The sequence below is a fragment of the Rhyacophila brunnea genome, unplaced genomic scaffold, assembly GCF_057557595.1.
Source record: "Rhyacophila brunnea isolate RB1 unplaced genomic scaffold, BYU_Rbru_1.0 scaffold_12, whole genome shotgun sequence".
Classification (NCBI taxonomy): domain Eukaryota; kingdom Metazoa; phylum Arthropoda; class Insecta; order Trichoptera; family Rhyacophilidae; genus Rhyacophila; species Rhyacophila brunnea.
The window spans coordinates 7,733,069-7,750,951 of record NW_028232774.1 but is presented as its reverse complement, the minus strand read 5'-3'; the positions used below and the strand labels follow the sequence as shown (position 1 = coordinate 7,750,951).

The following is a 17,883-nucleotide window of genomic DNA, read 5'->3' as shown; positions in this document are numbered from 1 at the left end:
ATACATAACAGCCATTCTCTACAATGTGCAAATTAGATTAATTATTAGTGATTTTGAAATAAAAACAGAAGTATCTCTGTATACTTTGTTATTATAATGATAAAATCTATCATATACCTTAAACTCAGTACAGGCCTACAGATATATTATTATAATATACACAAACAAATACACAAAGGTGTAAAAACAAGAGTATAGGTGAGTATTTCTTTTTTTAACTTTGAAACCAAAAGTTGCATCTCGCGGTATTGTTTTGATTGTAGGTAGTAATTTTTCACTACGTAGACTGTCTTTTAAACTACAGTTAATTAATAACGATATTTACATTTGCGAAAAAGTATTAAATTTCAAACAAATATTCGTGCATGTATAAATATAATTTGTTTGCGGGAAGATGAGTGTAAGTCTATACTAGACTTAAAAACCCTGACAAGTATATAATTAACTATCTGCATATCTCAATGCGTGGATGGTGAAGAGTAGCTTCATTGCTTTTAAGATGTTCAATTATATGACTCCAAGGTTTTACAAAAACCACATTTTAATTTACCGTAATGTGAGTCAAAGAAACATAACCTAGTGTCCACACAAAAATTTGTACTATAATTAGAAGCAATCTTATAAGTTATTTCTGTTAAGACATTTGAAATTATTTAGCAAGAGCGTGAAGCATGGTTAAGTTGGTAAACTCCACGAATATGAACATCGCTCAGTTGCGATCTTCGGGCAATGGTAGTTTAGTATTATTGACTGCTTATCTACTCATCATGACAGATTGTCTTTTTACACGCCCTGCAAATTGGCAAATGTTATATAGCAGTAGTGTTAAGTTCTCTGCAAATGAACCTGCAATACAAAGTAACTTATAGCTAACTTAATCGGTGGAAAATTGGTCTTTTTTGCTTAAATTTCATACATTTAGGCTCCATCGTTATAGAAGAAAGATTTTTTCAACATCCTATGCTCCACACCCGTTGCATATGAAAATATTTTAGATATTGTTATCTTCTGTACAACATTTTATATGAATTCAATAATCCAGAAATTGTATTACAGACATTTAACTACAAAAAATGATATTTTTCAATATTTTTACGTTATCACTGTGTTGCTTCTTCTTGTTTCAAGAGATGTGTGAAAGTGAAACTCAGGGAACTCAGAAATAATGGGAACTAAAATACCCAACGGGTAAGGCGATAGCAGGTAACCGTCTCGAGTAAGGAAGAATCCGGGTTAAACTTACACACGTGTCAAGAATACGTTGTACGTCTAATACTGAAAATTGCTCTCGGTTTATGCATTTACGCTCATTTAATGTTGGCGTATTACACACACTATTGCACGTGCATAATGCGTGCTTCATTTTCGTAGAACACTCACACATTCAAAAACCCTGCTTCAACGTGCGGCGTATTGAATATAGCCAATCAGTATTCTATTTATTATCTGTTCTGTGGTGAAACTGCTTACGAAAGGGAATGCTGCTCAAAAAATGTGTGAAAATAAAAAAATATGGTTTTGTTTATGTAACAGTAAAGATTATTTAGATTAAAAAGTGTCATTGTTAAGTTGATTTTTAAAAAGTGATCTTATATACCTGATTCGGTCTAGAGCGTCTTGGGGCTCCGTGGGTTCTCCTAGGTCTAACAGCCATCTTGTGTCGGGCAGCTGAATGACTTAAGGGGGCCAAACCTCCTGGGGGTTCTTCGCCATCGGGATCTGAAAATTAAAATTAATGAAGTTTATTAAGGAGAATGGATTTTTATTCGGGATGTCTGCCCCACTGGAACCATATGAAAGGTACCTCGAATAGTTTCATGTAAGGTTTGGTTGTTAGCCATCTTATGAAACTCTATTCAAAGGATAGTCCTAGGATCAAGATTTATGTTAATTATTATTAATGAAAAATATGAAGCTTGAGAAAATATATCCTCTACCACACGTATTTAATATGTTTTATAGACTGGAGAATAAATATTTCTCACTTTCAAACTTTTAAATTAGGTATTTAAATTGTGCCACCTGAAAAAATAAAGCTTGGACTAGGTATACTATGACGATATCGTCATTTAACGGCGATTTTATAATGTTTTAGTGTGAAGATGGTAACTATAAAAACGCATATCTACAATCGTCATCTTTGTGCGACTTATTTCGACATTATGTTATTATGAACGCAGATAAAATACTGTTTACGATTTTTGTTGAATGGACATAAGCCGTCCACATATGACGTCACACGATTTTGGCTATTTTAACCCCCCATTGTAAAAACAGTAAAAAATATGTATCCTTAAATTCCCCGATCACCAATATTGTGTTTTCAAATCCTTTTATATTCTTTGTTTATTTTGTGACGTCACATTTTCACCGACCCCCATCCTACCCCTACGTAAAAATCATCATACTATATCAGACCACCTCCCCCGCCTAGCGCATGACGTCATATATGGACGGCCCCCTAATAGGCAGCACGAACTCCAGCAGTCATAGGATGTCCAATAGTCCCAAATACGGTGTATACTTTATAGTTTATAGAATAATATAATTATAACACAAAAAACAAGAGCATTTTTAACATAGAAGATAAATTAACAAGACAAAAGGTTCAAAACCACTGTTTAAAAATAATAGGAAACTTAAACAATACGTATTAACGAGTAGACCAAATTTGTGAAAAAAAGAGTACGAAGATATATTAGAATTTATATGATTTTTTTTTTAAAGAAATGGAATGAACTGTGGCACACTTCCCAATTTTTCTCGGCACACCGGTTGGGAATCACTGTTTCACACACTTATTATAAAGAAACATATTTATTATTATACTCACTATTAAATAGTACTCGAACATTGTTTACATACAATTCTTTCAGCTTTTGCATTATTTAAAATTTCAAAGTTTTTATATTAAATGTTTGGAGGAACTGCTATTCACGCATAATAATTTCGGCAAAGAAATACCAACAATGACATCTTCGTTTATCATCACTTTGTTAATTAATTTATTTAACTAGGATAGTATGTTTCTAACAGTAGTACAAATTACCCGTTTAAATAGTATTAAAAAAGAAAAACAATATTTTGTATTGCCCGGAAAGGTGTACATTAATTCAAAAACTACAGCCTTTATTTTGAATGATACAAATCAATTATATATTATTTATCTAAAACTAATCGAAATATTTATTATAATTTCACTGGTATAATAATCGCATTCGCACATATTTGATAAAAAAAAATAATACTACACACGGAATAAATTATTAATAATATTATTATAGAGCGAACTGCATTTCCATATTATGAACAATCATAATATATTTGAATAAATTAAAATGATTTAATCAAAAAACCAAAAAAAAAACTCATGGCCACGAGCCATAAACACGAATAGCACCAACGTATTTGAAATGTGTTCATGTCATGTGTTATTTTAGTTTTTTTTATTTGCTCACTACATGAATTACAAGCAGTTGGATATTTTATTGAAATGTAAACAGGTGTTTTTTTTTAATTGATAGATTTATTGAAAAATGTTCATGATAGGAACTAAAACACGTCAATAACGGTTCAATAAACACCTTGTGACTGATTAAACAGTCTGTTAAATTTTAGTCCATAAACAGTAGCCACTAGACATATTTATTTTAAATAAACGTTTGCGAAGTTAAGTAAGTGCTCTGCGATTTCGGGGGATACTAAAACTGCTCTTTTTTAAGAGAACTCCACAACAAAATGGCGGCCAAGTTTCTTAAATTGCCCGCCATCAAATTTAAATTATTTTAATATATAACTGAAAAGGTTCTAAAACCTTGTCGAGTTCGTAGGACGAGATATCTAACATGGCGACTAAATTAATAATTATAATGTGATGGTGTTCTTTTTATTTAATTTCCGAATAATGTACCTACTTTACAAACGGCATTCAATCTTTTTTATAAGTACAGACCTACAAACTTATCTAAAGAATGGGATGGGAGAGCCACTGTCGAAAACTAACCAATCAAGACTCGTAACTGGACAAAATCTGACATTCGAATGGCATTTTCAAAATGGCGTCCTATGGTAGTTCGTAGTTACATTTTTGACCATTCTACAGATAAGTTTGTAGGTCTGTAAGAGGAGTTGACGCCTCTATTGAGAAGGTGCAGTAAGTAATATGGCGGCCATTTTGAAATAAAGAATTCAAAAAACAGGTTCATCCTTATCCGGATAATCTTCTTCCGTGAAAAATAGACAAGCTAGGGCAAATGTAACTAATTTGACTTTGAGCAAAAATTGACGAAGGGCTATTGTACCAATTCAAATGTATTACATAAAAAATATGTTCCTATTGTACATTATTTATTTTTTTGCTATTATTTTTATACAATCTCATCCAACAGGAACAATTAAAACTTGACTTATCTTCAAGAAATTCTCTCGTGTGAAGTTGATATTTTTTAATTCCAGTATATATTTTAAAGTGGCCAACACACAATAATTATTAGTTTTGCCACAGTAATTAGTAAGGTTTTTTTTCAATTATTATATTATTCATTTAATAATTATTTATTTAGAAAACTTAGCGAATCTGTCTACGCGATAAAATAATTAACCGTGCACGGATTACACTCCATCATCAACTTGATTCAAGTGTAAACAAAACTTCTAGAAATATACTTCAAGAAGATAGCATCTGACATGTGAATAATATTTTTGATTGATTACTCCATTACAATAAATGCAACAATCGATGTAGGGATATATTACGAGATAATTATCTTACAAATTAAAATAATGTGTCATTCTTAAATAGTACTTGTTCAAAATGAATAAGGACTTACATAAAATATTTGCATAATTATATTTTTAAAAAATAATTACAAGATAAAAAGAAATTTTTATATACAACGTTTTTAAATTTTCTGTTCAATTATTATGCTCAATATGCTCAAACTTGTACTTGATATAAAGTAAATAAAAAACAAAAAAATATAGAATACTGAAATATCATTTTGATTTCCATAGTAATGCACGTATATATTAATAATTTAGTTGCTAAGACCACCCCCTTAGCAACCAATAATAGTGGATTGGATTACGTATTTCTTTCGAAATAACTTTTCATACAAAACAGAATTAACTGAAAATTAATTCAATTCTGCTTAAAGATGGCTAAAAGTATTAAAAGAATGCATTGGCATCGTGTTCTGATATATTTTAAGAGTTTCAAATGTCTAGCTAGTCGAGAAGTTAGTTAAAAATCGATTGCAAGATTTGTACTGGACCAACAACCACCGGACAAACAAGAATACGAACTAATAAAAACGTTGTAATAAATAGAAAACTTGTATAAAAATAGTGTAATAATATTGTACTTCACAATAAATTATTCAGGTTGCCAAGAGAGTTACTGGAAAGACTACCTAATGCGACAATGTTAACGAGGTGTATCAACTATTTGCATGCACATAAATCAATGTGGAGTGCGTTGTTAATAATGAATAAAATTAATGGATGACCGGTAGCTTTACTTTATAAATTACAATGATTTAACATTCCTAATAATATAATGTTAACGTTTTGGTCTGAACGAGTTTTATCCGCATTACATTATTATAGTGACGAAACTTGCGCAGCTTATATAGACTACGTTTCTGGTACAATTCAGTACAGTTTCGATATCTCAAAAAGTTCCAAAATTAAGAAAAAACGGTAAAGTTCCGGTGATGAGGAATACAGCAGAAAACACATTTTGAAAATACCCTATATACTGGATTATTTGTTAGGTTAACCAAACCTAACCTAACCCAACCTAACCTAAACTAACCCAAACTAACAAATAATCCAGTATATCGGGTATTTTCAAAATGTGTTTTCCGCTGTATTCCTCATAACCGAACTAATAACGTATCTGCTTAAATATACGAATCATCATGTGGAGGTAAAATTGTCAGATAGCAACGGTGAAGTAGTGAGGTGAGAGTAGACGGCACATGCCTATATCTAACTATTCCATTGATTCGAAAAATAATAATCTGTCTACTTTTTATTTCAGTATTTCAAGCAGACGTATGATTATTATGATGGTAGATTATCTCGGACGTGAATTGGATTTAACTGGATACATTTGTGCGATATATTAACAGAAATTAAATGAGAACTATGAATGAATAAAAAAGTAGCATTTATAATCAGAATGTAACCAAAGAGTCCATAGTTTCTACAAATATACTATATTTTTTAGAATTCGTTAAAAAAAGGAACAGTTTTCAAATAAGAAGTCGAACTCAATAAAATTGGCAATTTTATATTAAGAACAATAGATTATAGGTAGGTAGTGAAAAAGTGTGCCGTTTTTGGTGATACAGTTAGATGATATCGGTATTGCTAAGCCAAAAGGGCCAAATTTGTCACTTTACACAAAAGCAATTTATCTGTAATAAAAAAATATTGGTTGCATTCAAAGATATTGAAAACAACTTCTATAAAAATTGAGAATAAATGAACGAAATTAAAACAAAAAAGGACCACTGGATCTTAACTACATTTGACTTTGTAACACAGATTCATTTGAAGAGAACCTCACACTACTGATAGACACTTATTTGTCAATCTGCAGGGTGTATAAAAAGACAATCAGTAAATATGAGTAGATAAGCAGCCAAGAATACCACACTTCGACATTATTATTTAGTTTAAAAACCCTGTAAAATTTGTGTAAAACCGTTTGTAACTAACTGCACTAAAGTAAGTAATCAAAATGAACATAAAAAATGGCCGGCATTGTTTGAGTAAAATAATCAGAATGGCAACTGAGCGATCTTAATATTTGTGGCGTTTACCAACTTAATAATGCTCCTAAGACTCCTATGTATTGTCTAAATTATTAGATTTCGTCACACATCTTTTACCTTATCAAAAAGAAAACGTTCTACTATACTAGTACTTTGCGTAACATTGATGTACTTTTGTTTCGCTAAAAATGACACTCTCTTATGCTTAGATAATTTAACTCCATAACGCCAAAATATATCTTACAACCTTTTGGTTTAACCTCGAATATATTAGAATCGTTTCGAAAAAGGAACACACTTTTAAATAAGATATAAACTCAACGTGAGCTTTTTGCTACCAGCATTTAGTAGGTATCACCTTTATGTTAAAATTCAACTAATATTACTTTTTTTTTTAAATTTTATATTATTATTCTTAAATCAAACTTCATCCGCGACTTTATTTCCATATTTTTATTAATAGTATTAATTGAACACACTTAATAACTGTTTAAAAAGCAATCCACGCGCCCGCCTCGAGAAAGAACGAAATTTTAACTGACGTGCATTTAAAAACGAGAGCGTGTATGATGCTTGCATGTAATAAAAAGTCATAAAATAATGGCCCTTATCAGAGCTTTTATTATATGGATGATACAATAATACAATGATGCAACGCGAGATAATATTAATTTTATCTCGAATAAGGATTGCATATTAAGTTCACATAAGCTACGCAAAAGATAAAGGAGAGTGAATGCTAAGGAACTCCCGGGTGGACGAAGTCCGTAAGGAAAAGGCAGGGTCGTCTCGTGGGGGTAGGCATAGGGGCTGTAGATAATATAGGGCGGCGAATGTGGACGATAACATGAATGAAAGGATCCAGAATATGCGCAACGTAAATCTAACTAGCAGGACAGAACTGGTAGAAGTGCAAGGGACAAAGACGTGTGTCATTCAGTGAACCGAGAAAAATAATAGTGACAACTGACGAATCAGAAATTTATATAAAAACATTTTAATTGATTCATAAAACGGTTAATGAGGTTTGTATTATTTACAAATAACATTCAAGAAAACGAAATTATTAACAGTATCAAAAACAGCGACACCAAACACAGTTTCGTTATTAACAGAGAACCAATTGAACACATGACCCACTATAAATATTTAGGAACATGGGTCAATAAGAAATGGGATCAGTCTCAGAATAAAAACTAGAATTGAGATAGCAAGGGGTGCCTTTCTAAAAATGAAACGCCTCCTTAGCAATCGAGATCTTAATCTAGATCTGAGACTACATAATGGTTCGCCAATATATTCGCTCAATCCTTTTCTACTGGAGATATGGACGCTAAACCAGGAGATGTCACAAAGAGTTGAGACTTTTGAGACGTGGCTGTACAGACGCATCTTCAAAATTCCTTGGACTGGACGTGTGATAAATGTTGACGATCTTAAACGAAATTGGAAAGGACTGAGAAGTTCGACGTAGAATCAAAACTATAAAACTACGGTACCTCGACCATACTATGAGCATTTCCCAACTTGTTATACAATAAAATATCAATGGAAAATGTTGCAGAGGACGACACCACATTTCGTAGCTCTACCGAACTGTTCCGGGTAGCAGATGATGGAGCAGAGATCACCCTAATGGTGGCTAACCTCCGTTAGGGGATGGCACAATAAGAATGTGATTCTTTATCTCATTGTTGTTTAATTTAATAAAACGCATTTTTTGTAGTACTTATTCCACTTTTAATCAATAAATTAGGACCGGTTTCGTCCGCCTCAGAGGGACATTTTCAACTGAATACATTTTTTTTTATAAAAAACAATATTTATCAAACAAAATCCAAAGCGACAGAAATAATATAATAATAGGTACATAAATTATCCGTCTGTCTTTATCTCATATTTGTTTTTTAATTTTTTTTTATTTAAGGATATATCAACAAGAGATTTAATAATGTAATTCATTGAATATGCATAATTTAGAGTAGCCCGATAAACATTGGAGAAAAAATCATTGAACAAATCTTGAATCGAATGGGGTTACATACAACTATCGCATTCAAGCTAAAAATTATCTTCTATATTTCTATAGTAGGTGAATATAATCGTACGGGGTTACAGTTATACCGTTATCTCCTTAGAATTTAAATACATGTGTTGCATTGTACTTAGTTCAAACAAAATGCGTAATGCTGGAGGATTTGATAATACACAACATAGACTTGTTTGTAAGGGCAACGTGTATGTTTACATTTGATAAGAAGAACTGTCAAAACTGTATATGTATGTGTCGTTTTCGAGTAAACGGGTCATTACACTCGTTAATCTAGTATTTATCAACGTGGAAAGCGTTGCCCAGTAAAAAAAACTCCACTAAAACTGTATAATAATATGAAATGAGAGAATTTCCCGTTGCAACATACATTATTATTTGTACTGGTGTTTATGTGTTAGAACTCTAATATAATGGTTTTGAAACAAAGTTTTTTTGTTAATTCTACAGTTCAGTTATTTATGTTGACAATTGATTCGGGCTATAAACCCATCCACGAAATATTATACGTCATACGATAACTAATCCTAAATATTGAGACAACACGCCTTCATATACGCGATTAAATAAATTATTATTATAACATCTGAAAGCAACGAGATAAAGTGAGATAATTCGATTTTAAGATAAGTATGCCAATCCATTGCTTAAAGCTATACCTACCTACATAATGAATCACTGAGATTTTTTTAAAATGTAATTAATGCCATTTTAAATGAAAAATGCCACTGTTGCAAATATTAAAATTGTCCCGTAACTTCAAAGCAACATGAGTATAACTGAGATAACCCACTGTTAATAATGGTATACAAAAAATTCTACCATTATCATATAATAAAGATCGCAGAAAAATAAAATAAACATATAGTTAACTATTTCATTAATTGTATGACACAAACATTAAAGTTCAATTATCTAAAAACTAGTATTTTTGACTTATCCCACTGTTGGTTTCGGGTAGCGATATATATAAATTTATTCACAGTTTAATGAGAGGACAATAAACTACACATGTTAATATCTACTTTCTACATTAATCGTGTTCATTTTTTGCTTGTATTTATTTATATAAATTTACTACATAAAGTAAAGTCGACAAACCTTTATCCAGAATGGTTATTCTCTAAGAATCGCATGGCGAATTATGAATCAGCTGTAGCTGCAGTTTTAAACGAATTTATGTGATACTTACACATGGTAGTAAAACTTCTGCCTTTTTGACCAACATAAACTGCTAAACAATTCGCAAATTGCAGCAAATATGTCTACTTCTTTTAAGTGGATTTATAGAGACCTACGTACATATACTAATTTTCAGGAGAGTGTCTAGGTTATTTATTTTTTTAAATGTGACATTTAAATCGCGACGTTTCAAAAGGTTACCTACTTTTTCTAAAAGGTCACATAATATGAAATAACTGTCAACAGAAATAAATGAAATATTGTAGAATTAACAAAAAAAAAACTTGTTTCATAACCAAGGAATAACTAAAACTGATTAAAATAAAACATAATATTAATATATATTTTATCAAAGATACATTCATGTATAGACGAGTGTCTCAGATAAATGTAGTTTTCACCTGTTCGACCTAATTGAGTGGCATTGATAAGGATTGCTTTCGGCCGCCTAATAATGTTTTCAAAAGCCACCAAAATAAAAAGTGTGGACCCTCAGTAAAAGACATATCCAGAAAGTAGACTAGAAAACGCATAAGGACAACAAAATGAAATAATTGGGGTTAAACGAGGGTATGCGATATGATGGAGGAAGACCTATATTCTGATCAAAATGAGCTAAATACATAGTTCGAAGAAGGGGTAATCGTTGGATAAATCCAGGCATCCGGTGGCACCCAGGAAATAGAAAACCTCCGAAAGGTAGATCTGGAGACTGCTGGATCTATAAATACTTAGTTCTGCGGAGGTAACTAAGAAGTAACGCAAAGCATAGGGTCGTTATGGACACCCCTTCATCCAACAGTGCATTCATCCAGGCGTATGTGACACATAATTTCATGAAGATCTCATTCGTTCTCAATTTATACAAAATACATGTAACCCCACACCAGTGGCGAAGGGTGGAGGTAGGCTGTTAAGATCTGACATAAATAGTGACAAAATCTCTAAAATTATGCAATTAAACCATACATCATTTTGGATATTTTATAGATAGAAGAATATTTTTTATAGATTATGGTGTGGTTAGGCAGCGCTTTAAGAATTTAAAAAAATAACACCATATTATGTAATAAATACTATGTATTCTTAATTTAACGAAAACAAATAAGTATGACTGCAAAGATGTGCAATATTTCTGTCGGATCGCCTATGGCACACCTAAACTATTGTGGTTTGGTTAGGCAGGGTTTAATTGAATTTTAAAACTAACAAGCACCATCTGCAATTGTATCAAATGCAAATCGAATGTGCACTATTTATGCCGAATCTTAACAGCCTACCTCCACCCCTCGTCACTGCCCCACACAATATGGTATTTTTTTTAACATTTTGTGACGAATATTATGACGAATGACGAATATTTTCGCCACTGACAGATCGCAGTGTTGAAAATAGTAAAAAAAAGCCCCGTAATAATCATATATTTAAGGTAATATATAAACACTAATAATTACAAGATAAAACGAACTTTTTATATACAACGTTTTTAATTTTTCTGTTGAATTATTATGCTCAATATGCTCAAACTTGTACTTGATATGAAGTAAATAAAAAAACAAACAAACAAATAAATATAGAATACTGAAGTGTCATTTTGACATTTCGTTTTGATTTCCATGGTAACGCACGTATATATTAATAACTTTCCATACAAAACAGAATTAACTGAAAATGAATTCAATTCTGCTTAAGATGGCTAAAAGTATTAAAAGAATGCATTGGCATCGTGTTCTGATATATTCCAAAAGTTTCAAATGTCTAGCTAGTCGGGAAGTTAGTTAAAAATCGATTGCAAGATTTGTACTGGACAAACAACCACCGGACAAACAAGAATACGAGCTAATAAAAACGTTGTAAAAAATAAACATTCACACCAACAAAAGAGGAGGAAATTACATAAGACGTAATTCGATTTACAGAACTATTGCCCACTTATTGCAGAGTGACAAGGGGCGTTGTGCAAGTCAACGAGCCGTCGGCAACACGAAATATCGTGATGGCCGCCGCGGCTTTTCCGGTTCCGAAATGCTATTTCATTACTGCAATGTTATTGCCTACAAACTGACTGCAGATAGAATAATAAACAATCTTTCCACTCTACTTGTCACCTGTCATCCGTCAGCCTGTAACACGTTATTATAGAATACACTCAGTGAATTATTCATAATGGCACGGTGACTGGCATACAGAAGAATGTTTGTAGATCGAAGAACTTCGTGTATTATGGACATAGCAAATATTGTGATAGTTTAATGGGCTTATTTCCTTGTTTAGCGTCCATACATCCAAGATATAGAAAAGACCCGAGAGGATAATATTATAAGAGCGAACCATAGGTAGTAAGGTTACATGTAAATTGTATACGTAAAACATTTCACCGTTGCACAGTTCGCCGTGAGCTTTCTATCGGAAAGAGATGACCGTACTTATACTATACGGTCTCCAATTCTATTATATTCAATTTTCATAACTGATTTTGGCGAAATTCATGAATTCATGAATTCAAGAATGAAAACCTAACCTAACCTAACAAATAATCCAGTATATCGGCTATTTTCAAAATTTGTTTGCTGCTGGCTTCCTGTAAAGTGTAAACCGAAAAGAACCGTGTTTTATTTAGACATGAATTTTATGTCAGTACTATACGGCCCAAAGAGGTTGAACGGTCTTTAATATACGGCCATAAGTATTAATTATATTTCCGTTACAAAATTTCACGATGAAGTGTGATACGACGAACTGCAGACGTACAAGTTTCCGGACACGTCGTACCTAGTAGATATTATACTCTTATGTTCTTTCTAACACTACAACAGGTTATGAAGCCCAATGACAGTTCGCGAGTGGAGAACTACAAGGTTCTATGTGTTTGTCCTTGATGAAACAAAAGTAACAATGTGGCAGCTTAGAATACTACTTTATTGTTGGGTTTGTTTTCTCAAGGACGAATACTTAGAACCTTGTAGTATTGTAGGATCATACAACTGTTGTATGATCCGTAATATACATGAAAATCTCAAATATATTGTGACCTCACTAGGCATCGAATCCGGAGCCCTCGAAATTAATAGTTAATAATAAAAGTAATAAGATAATTTATTGCAAAGGAGGGGTCTTATTATGTAAAAAACATATACTCCATACTATCTTAATTCTCGTTTGTATATGACCAAAACACAAAATTAATGGGAACTGACTTAACCTACCGAGTGTGGTATAACAAGGCACGTATCTCAAGTGTGGAAAAATATGAGATAAACTTAAACACGAGTCAAAGAATGTTATTTTCAATAGTTAAAACTGTCTCATAATATGCATTAAATTTTGTCACGCAAACATAGCGCGTATTCAATATTTGAGGATAATAGGTGTTCTTTGTGTACCTTGATTTAAAAAAGCGAACCCTGCTTTAAAAGTTCTGCCCCACCCAGGGCACCCAGTTCCCATTCGAGGCCTTAGATAATATGTGGCTGTATCGACGTATTGTCTTTGACTTTCTTGGACTGAAATCTCTTGAAAAAACGAAAGTTGAAGTTCTCGGCCAGGGGTAGTCAACCTTTTTATACCTACCGCCCACTTTTGTATCTCTGTTAGTAGTAATATTTTCTAACCGCCCACCGGTTCCACAGTAATGGTGATTTATAAAGTAAATTTTTGTGAGAACAAACGAAGTTCTCCTCTTCCGGAAATATTCAGGCGATTTCTTTCTTTGGTCATAATATGATTAACAGCACTAAAGCCTGATTAGACAAGATATGAGGCAGGGAAAGGTATCAATAAACTGAATATCATTTTCCACATATTTGGATATAAGTATGACACTTACGTAACGTGAACTGAACTGAGAATTTTATGAAAATATAATGAAAATGTTTTTAAAACCCCTACTGCCCACCATGAAAGCTGGAACGCCTACTAGTGGACGGCAGGGACCAGGTTGACTACCCATGGTCTAAGCTCTAGTCTAAAGAATTGGGAAAGGACCAAGAAGTTCTTCTTTATCCGTTGAAGGCATGCTAATCAAACAATAGGCGTATTGAATAATCAATCAAATAAAATATCCTGACAACGGTAACCAAAGACTACGATAGGCAGGACATGTGGAGAGAATGCATGAAGTTAGAGCGCCAAGGATCATGACGAAGTGGCTACCTCAACGGAAGAGACCCAGAGGCCGTCCAAGAAGGAGATGGGCTGACGCCGTAGAAGTAGCCTGGCTTCATATAGGAAGGCCCGGTAACTGGAGAAGTTTGGCGAGAGACCGGAGAGAGTGGAGAGTGGTTGTGGAGGAGGCCAAATCCCACCCGGGATGTAGCGCCGTGGAAGAGAAGACAACGGTAATCGGATGATACTAAGTAGGGATTGCAATACCGAAGGAATATATCAATACCGGTATTTCGGTATTTCTCATTGAATACCGGTATTCGTCAACACATATTATAGAAAAAAAGGAAGTACCTATCAATAAATATAACTAGGTATAAAAATCTATTTGAAACACTATTTTATAGCAACTACCTACATTTATTATGTTGACCTTTACGGATATGTGTTGATCTTATAATTTAGAACTGCTAATTTTTACAAATAATTCAATAAGTTCGGGTCCAGGAAAATCCCTCTGAAATTCGACGTTTCTTGGATGTACTGTCAACGTTGGATGAATAGTTATAGAATAATAATTGGAAATATTTGCAACGACTGTTTTCTTTTTTGAAATATGTTAATGTTATAAATATATTTGAGGGATTTTGTTTTAATATTATTAAACTTTTGTTGGTTTTAGTCAATATATTTGCATTTTGGCAGCATAAAACTTATACATTAAATTTAGTATACAATATAGTAGTACGTAATGAAAAATAACATTGAATTCATTTTCGAAAATCATAAACGTGTATGCTTTCTTAAAACCGAAAATACCGTTATATTGCATTTTTGAAACCGGTATCGATAAAAAAATGAATACCAGTTTTGAAATACCGGTATTGCAATCCCTAATACTAAGGTAGGTATTTTCCAATACAATAACTTTGAGTCAACACGTAACAAATAAGAATACGTTTTATTTCGCAGTTTAATGAATATTGGCCAAATAAAGAAATGCAATAACCAAAGAACAGGCAGTCATGTTTTCATCCTAAACAAAAGAGAGAAATCGGTAATAGAAGAAGAATAAAAAATTCCATCAGATAATGGCACGATTTACCTAATTACTAACAGGAACAAAAAGCGCTAAATTTTATTTTCTGGCCCATTGCTCCGAAAAGCCTTAATGGTTCGTGATTCAAACAAGAGACCTCCGAAACTACATAATAATTGACAAATTGTCTGGGAACCTCACGTTTAAAATATTACAATAATCACAAGGCAGTATAATGGTCGGCAGTTAGAGTACCGCGGAATTGCTGCGCTGGCCAATAATCGAAATAATAATTTGTACACAATATAACATAATATACAATGGAAACATAATAGAGGCGACGATGACTTTCACTCCATGAATGATTATGAGAAGAGAAAATGTAGATCTTATTGAAGAGTTAAGGGCGAACGCGGTTTGGAGAAAATTGTCAAAAAGAGCGAGGGCTATTAAAAATGATTATAATATGCTACCTGTCTGCTATCAACAGTGTTTTACGCCGGGAGAGGTTGTTATGGATTCGCATTTATATTAACGTTTATATATTTCAATCTACTAGTTATAACACACCACATATAATCATACAATAAGTATAAATTTTAAAATTAATAATACAATATTTAGTTTGGGGTGGTTTGTGACACGTGATTTGGTCAGCTCTGCAAGTTGGCTTCGGAGGGGGGTTGGGATAAAGGACTATGGAATGCTAATCGTTTCCCCGAGGTTTCAAAACGTTGATACATAGATACACATCTTCAAAAAAGTTTTGGAAACATAGATTATTGACTGACTGGGGTAGTCAAAATATATTTTATTATATAAAAAAACGCCTCCAAAAATTATCTAAATTGAATACGAGAGTCTTCTGAGTATTCGAAAAGGGTAGTCAGTATGACGGAAATAAGCGAAATCGAATAAACAATCTCAAAAATGACAAATTATAAATAATATGACTGACTATGTATTCCTAAAATTAGCACATATAAATTAGATATACGATAAGACCAGCAACTCATTGTTTATTATAAAAAGAAGTAATTTGTATAGCGAGTGATGCTTAGTAAACAAACAAAAAGAATATTTACATAGTGATAATATTTTATACTTTCGTGATAAAGTTGAAAACTCATTTTTAACACTAACTAAATGTAATCACATTCCAGAAAAAAATAGATAACTGTTATTCAGAACATCAAATAAGTAAAATATTTCGAGGTATTATGAAATCAAAGCACTGCAACGAAAACTCTTTGAAATCAGTGTTTTGAGCATTGCGCAGTTTAAATCTGATTTACAATAATTATTAACTTCCAAAATAATAACACCACACCGAATTCGAAGATTTCTTTAATCCAATACTATATTTATGGTTGATGGCGTCAACGTTAAGAGCATACTTCAGTGAAACGGCAAATAATTTTCAACTATATGTGCGACGAAATTTTGGACTCACTGGCAATCGGAGAGCGAAAGTCGAGCTGTGAACACGTCAATTTGTTTCGTGATGGCGACGGGAGTATTAATTCTTAAATCGTGTAAAGATTGCTAAAAAACGTTACCATTTGCTTGAAAAAGAGAACATGTCAATGAATATATTATTATTGTTACTAATTGAACAATAAACAGAACATTAAATGGACGCATGTTAAATTTTTATGACAAATTATGTTTTCTTCTGCAGGCGTTGTTTGCACAATCTTCGCGTCGCGTAATCACGATCATTTTAGACCGTGCCCCAGCTGAAGTATAGCCTTAACATATTTAAATTAAAATCATCGGATTCTACCCTCGTATGGTGGAGCAGTTAGTCTCTGTAATAAACTAATAAGCATTCATCGCTGGTACGTGCGCCAAATCCTTATATTGTGCAAAGGTACGCCGCACACGAACGGCCGGACCAAGAGGCAAGCTACCATTTAAATTTGTCTGCCGATCGCCCATTGATTCGGCAGTGTCAATGAATGATTCATTTGTACCTAATCATTATTTTTATAAAAAAAATGTCAGTCTGAATATTAACATAATTTAAATTATTAAAGTGCATGACGTTAATGATTGATAATTTATTAATATTATTTATAAATCGTCTAACTCTAACTAAAGAAGGATGAATTATTAAGAAATTAAGATGTTTCCACACCCAGATACGCCACAAGTATTGAATAATAACTGTAATTAGTGATTAACGGATTAGTTATCATGTTCTGTGCAACCTTAGCGTCTGCGCCTATTTGAACCACAAAACGGAGTATTCTACCCCCGGCTCGCCTGTCGACTCTTCCACCATACTAATTGTAGAAGCAGTGTTGCCAACCGTACTATAATTATAGTATTTGTACTATAAGTTTGGTCCGCGTACTATGTACGATATAAAACAGGTATAGTACGCCCAAAATACTATAATTTTGAATATCGGAAAAAATATGTAAAAAGTACTAAAATTTCGATATTTCCGTTGGATAAATTGGTGCAAAGTACTATAATTTCGCAATATAAGAAAATTTGGAGAACTGGAAAAAAAATGCTCGAAAATCTCTTGACTTAGAATTAAATTTCTTGAATTCTTCGATAAGCATTTTTGGTCGAAAGAGGTACCTAAATAAAAAGAGGTCTCGGATTTTCTCAAATTCTCCGTTATTTTTTTTTTTCTGAGAATCAGAAAACCTATACATTTTCAACCAGATGACAACGCGTACTATATTTATACCCTAAAAACTATAATTTTG

At 32.6% G+C, this 17,883-nt stretch overlaps 1 protein-coding gene across 6 annotated transcripts in view; it reads right to left on the bottom strand.

Annotated features, from left to right (window-relative positions):
• LOC147077731 (uncharacterized) overlaps positions 1 to 17,883 on the bottom strand; it is a 332,063-nt gene that overhangs the window by 13,760 nt on the left and 300,420 nt on the right. For 5 of the 6 annotated variants that reach the window (XM_085960707.1, XM_085960710.1, XM_085960708.1 and 2 more), the window contains one exon: positions 1,598 to 1,719. In XM_085960707.1, the coding sequence (XP_085816833.1) occupies positions 1,598 to 1,719 (122 nt within the window). Of the gene's footprint in view, positions 1 to 1,597; positions 1,720 to 2,833; positions 3,015 to 17,883 lie in introns of those variants that run through there. The other variant, XM_085960712.1, reaches the window with a different exon arrangement.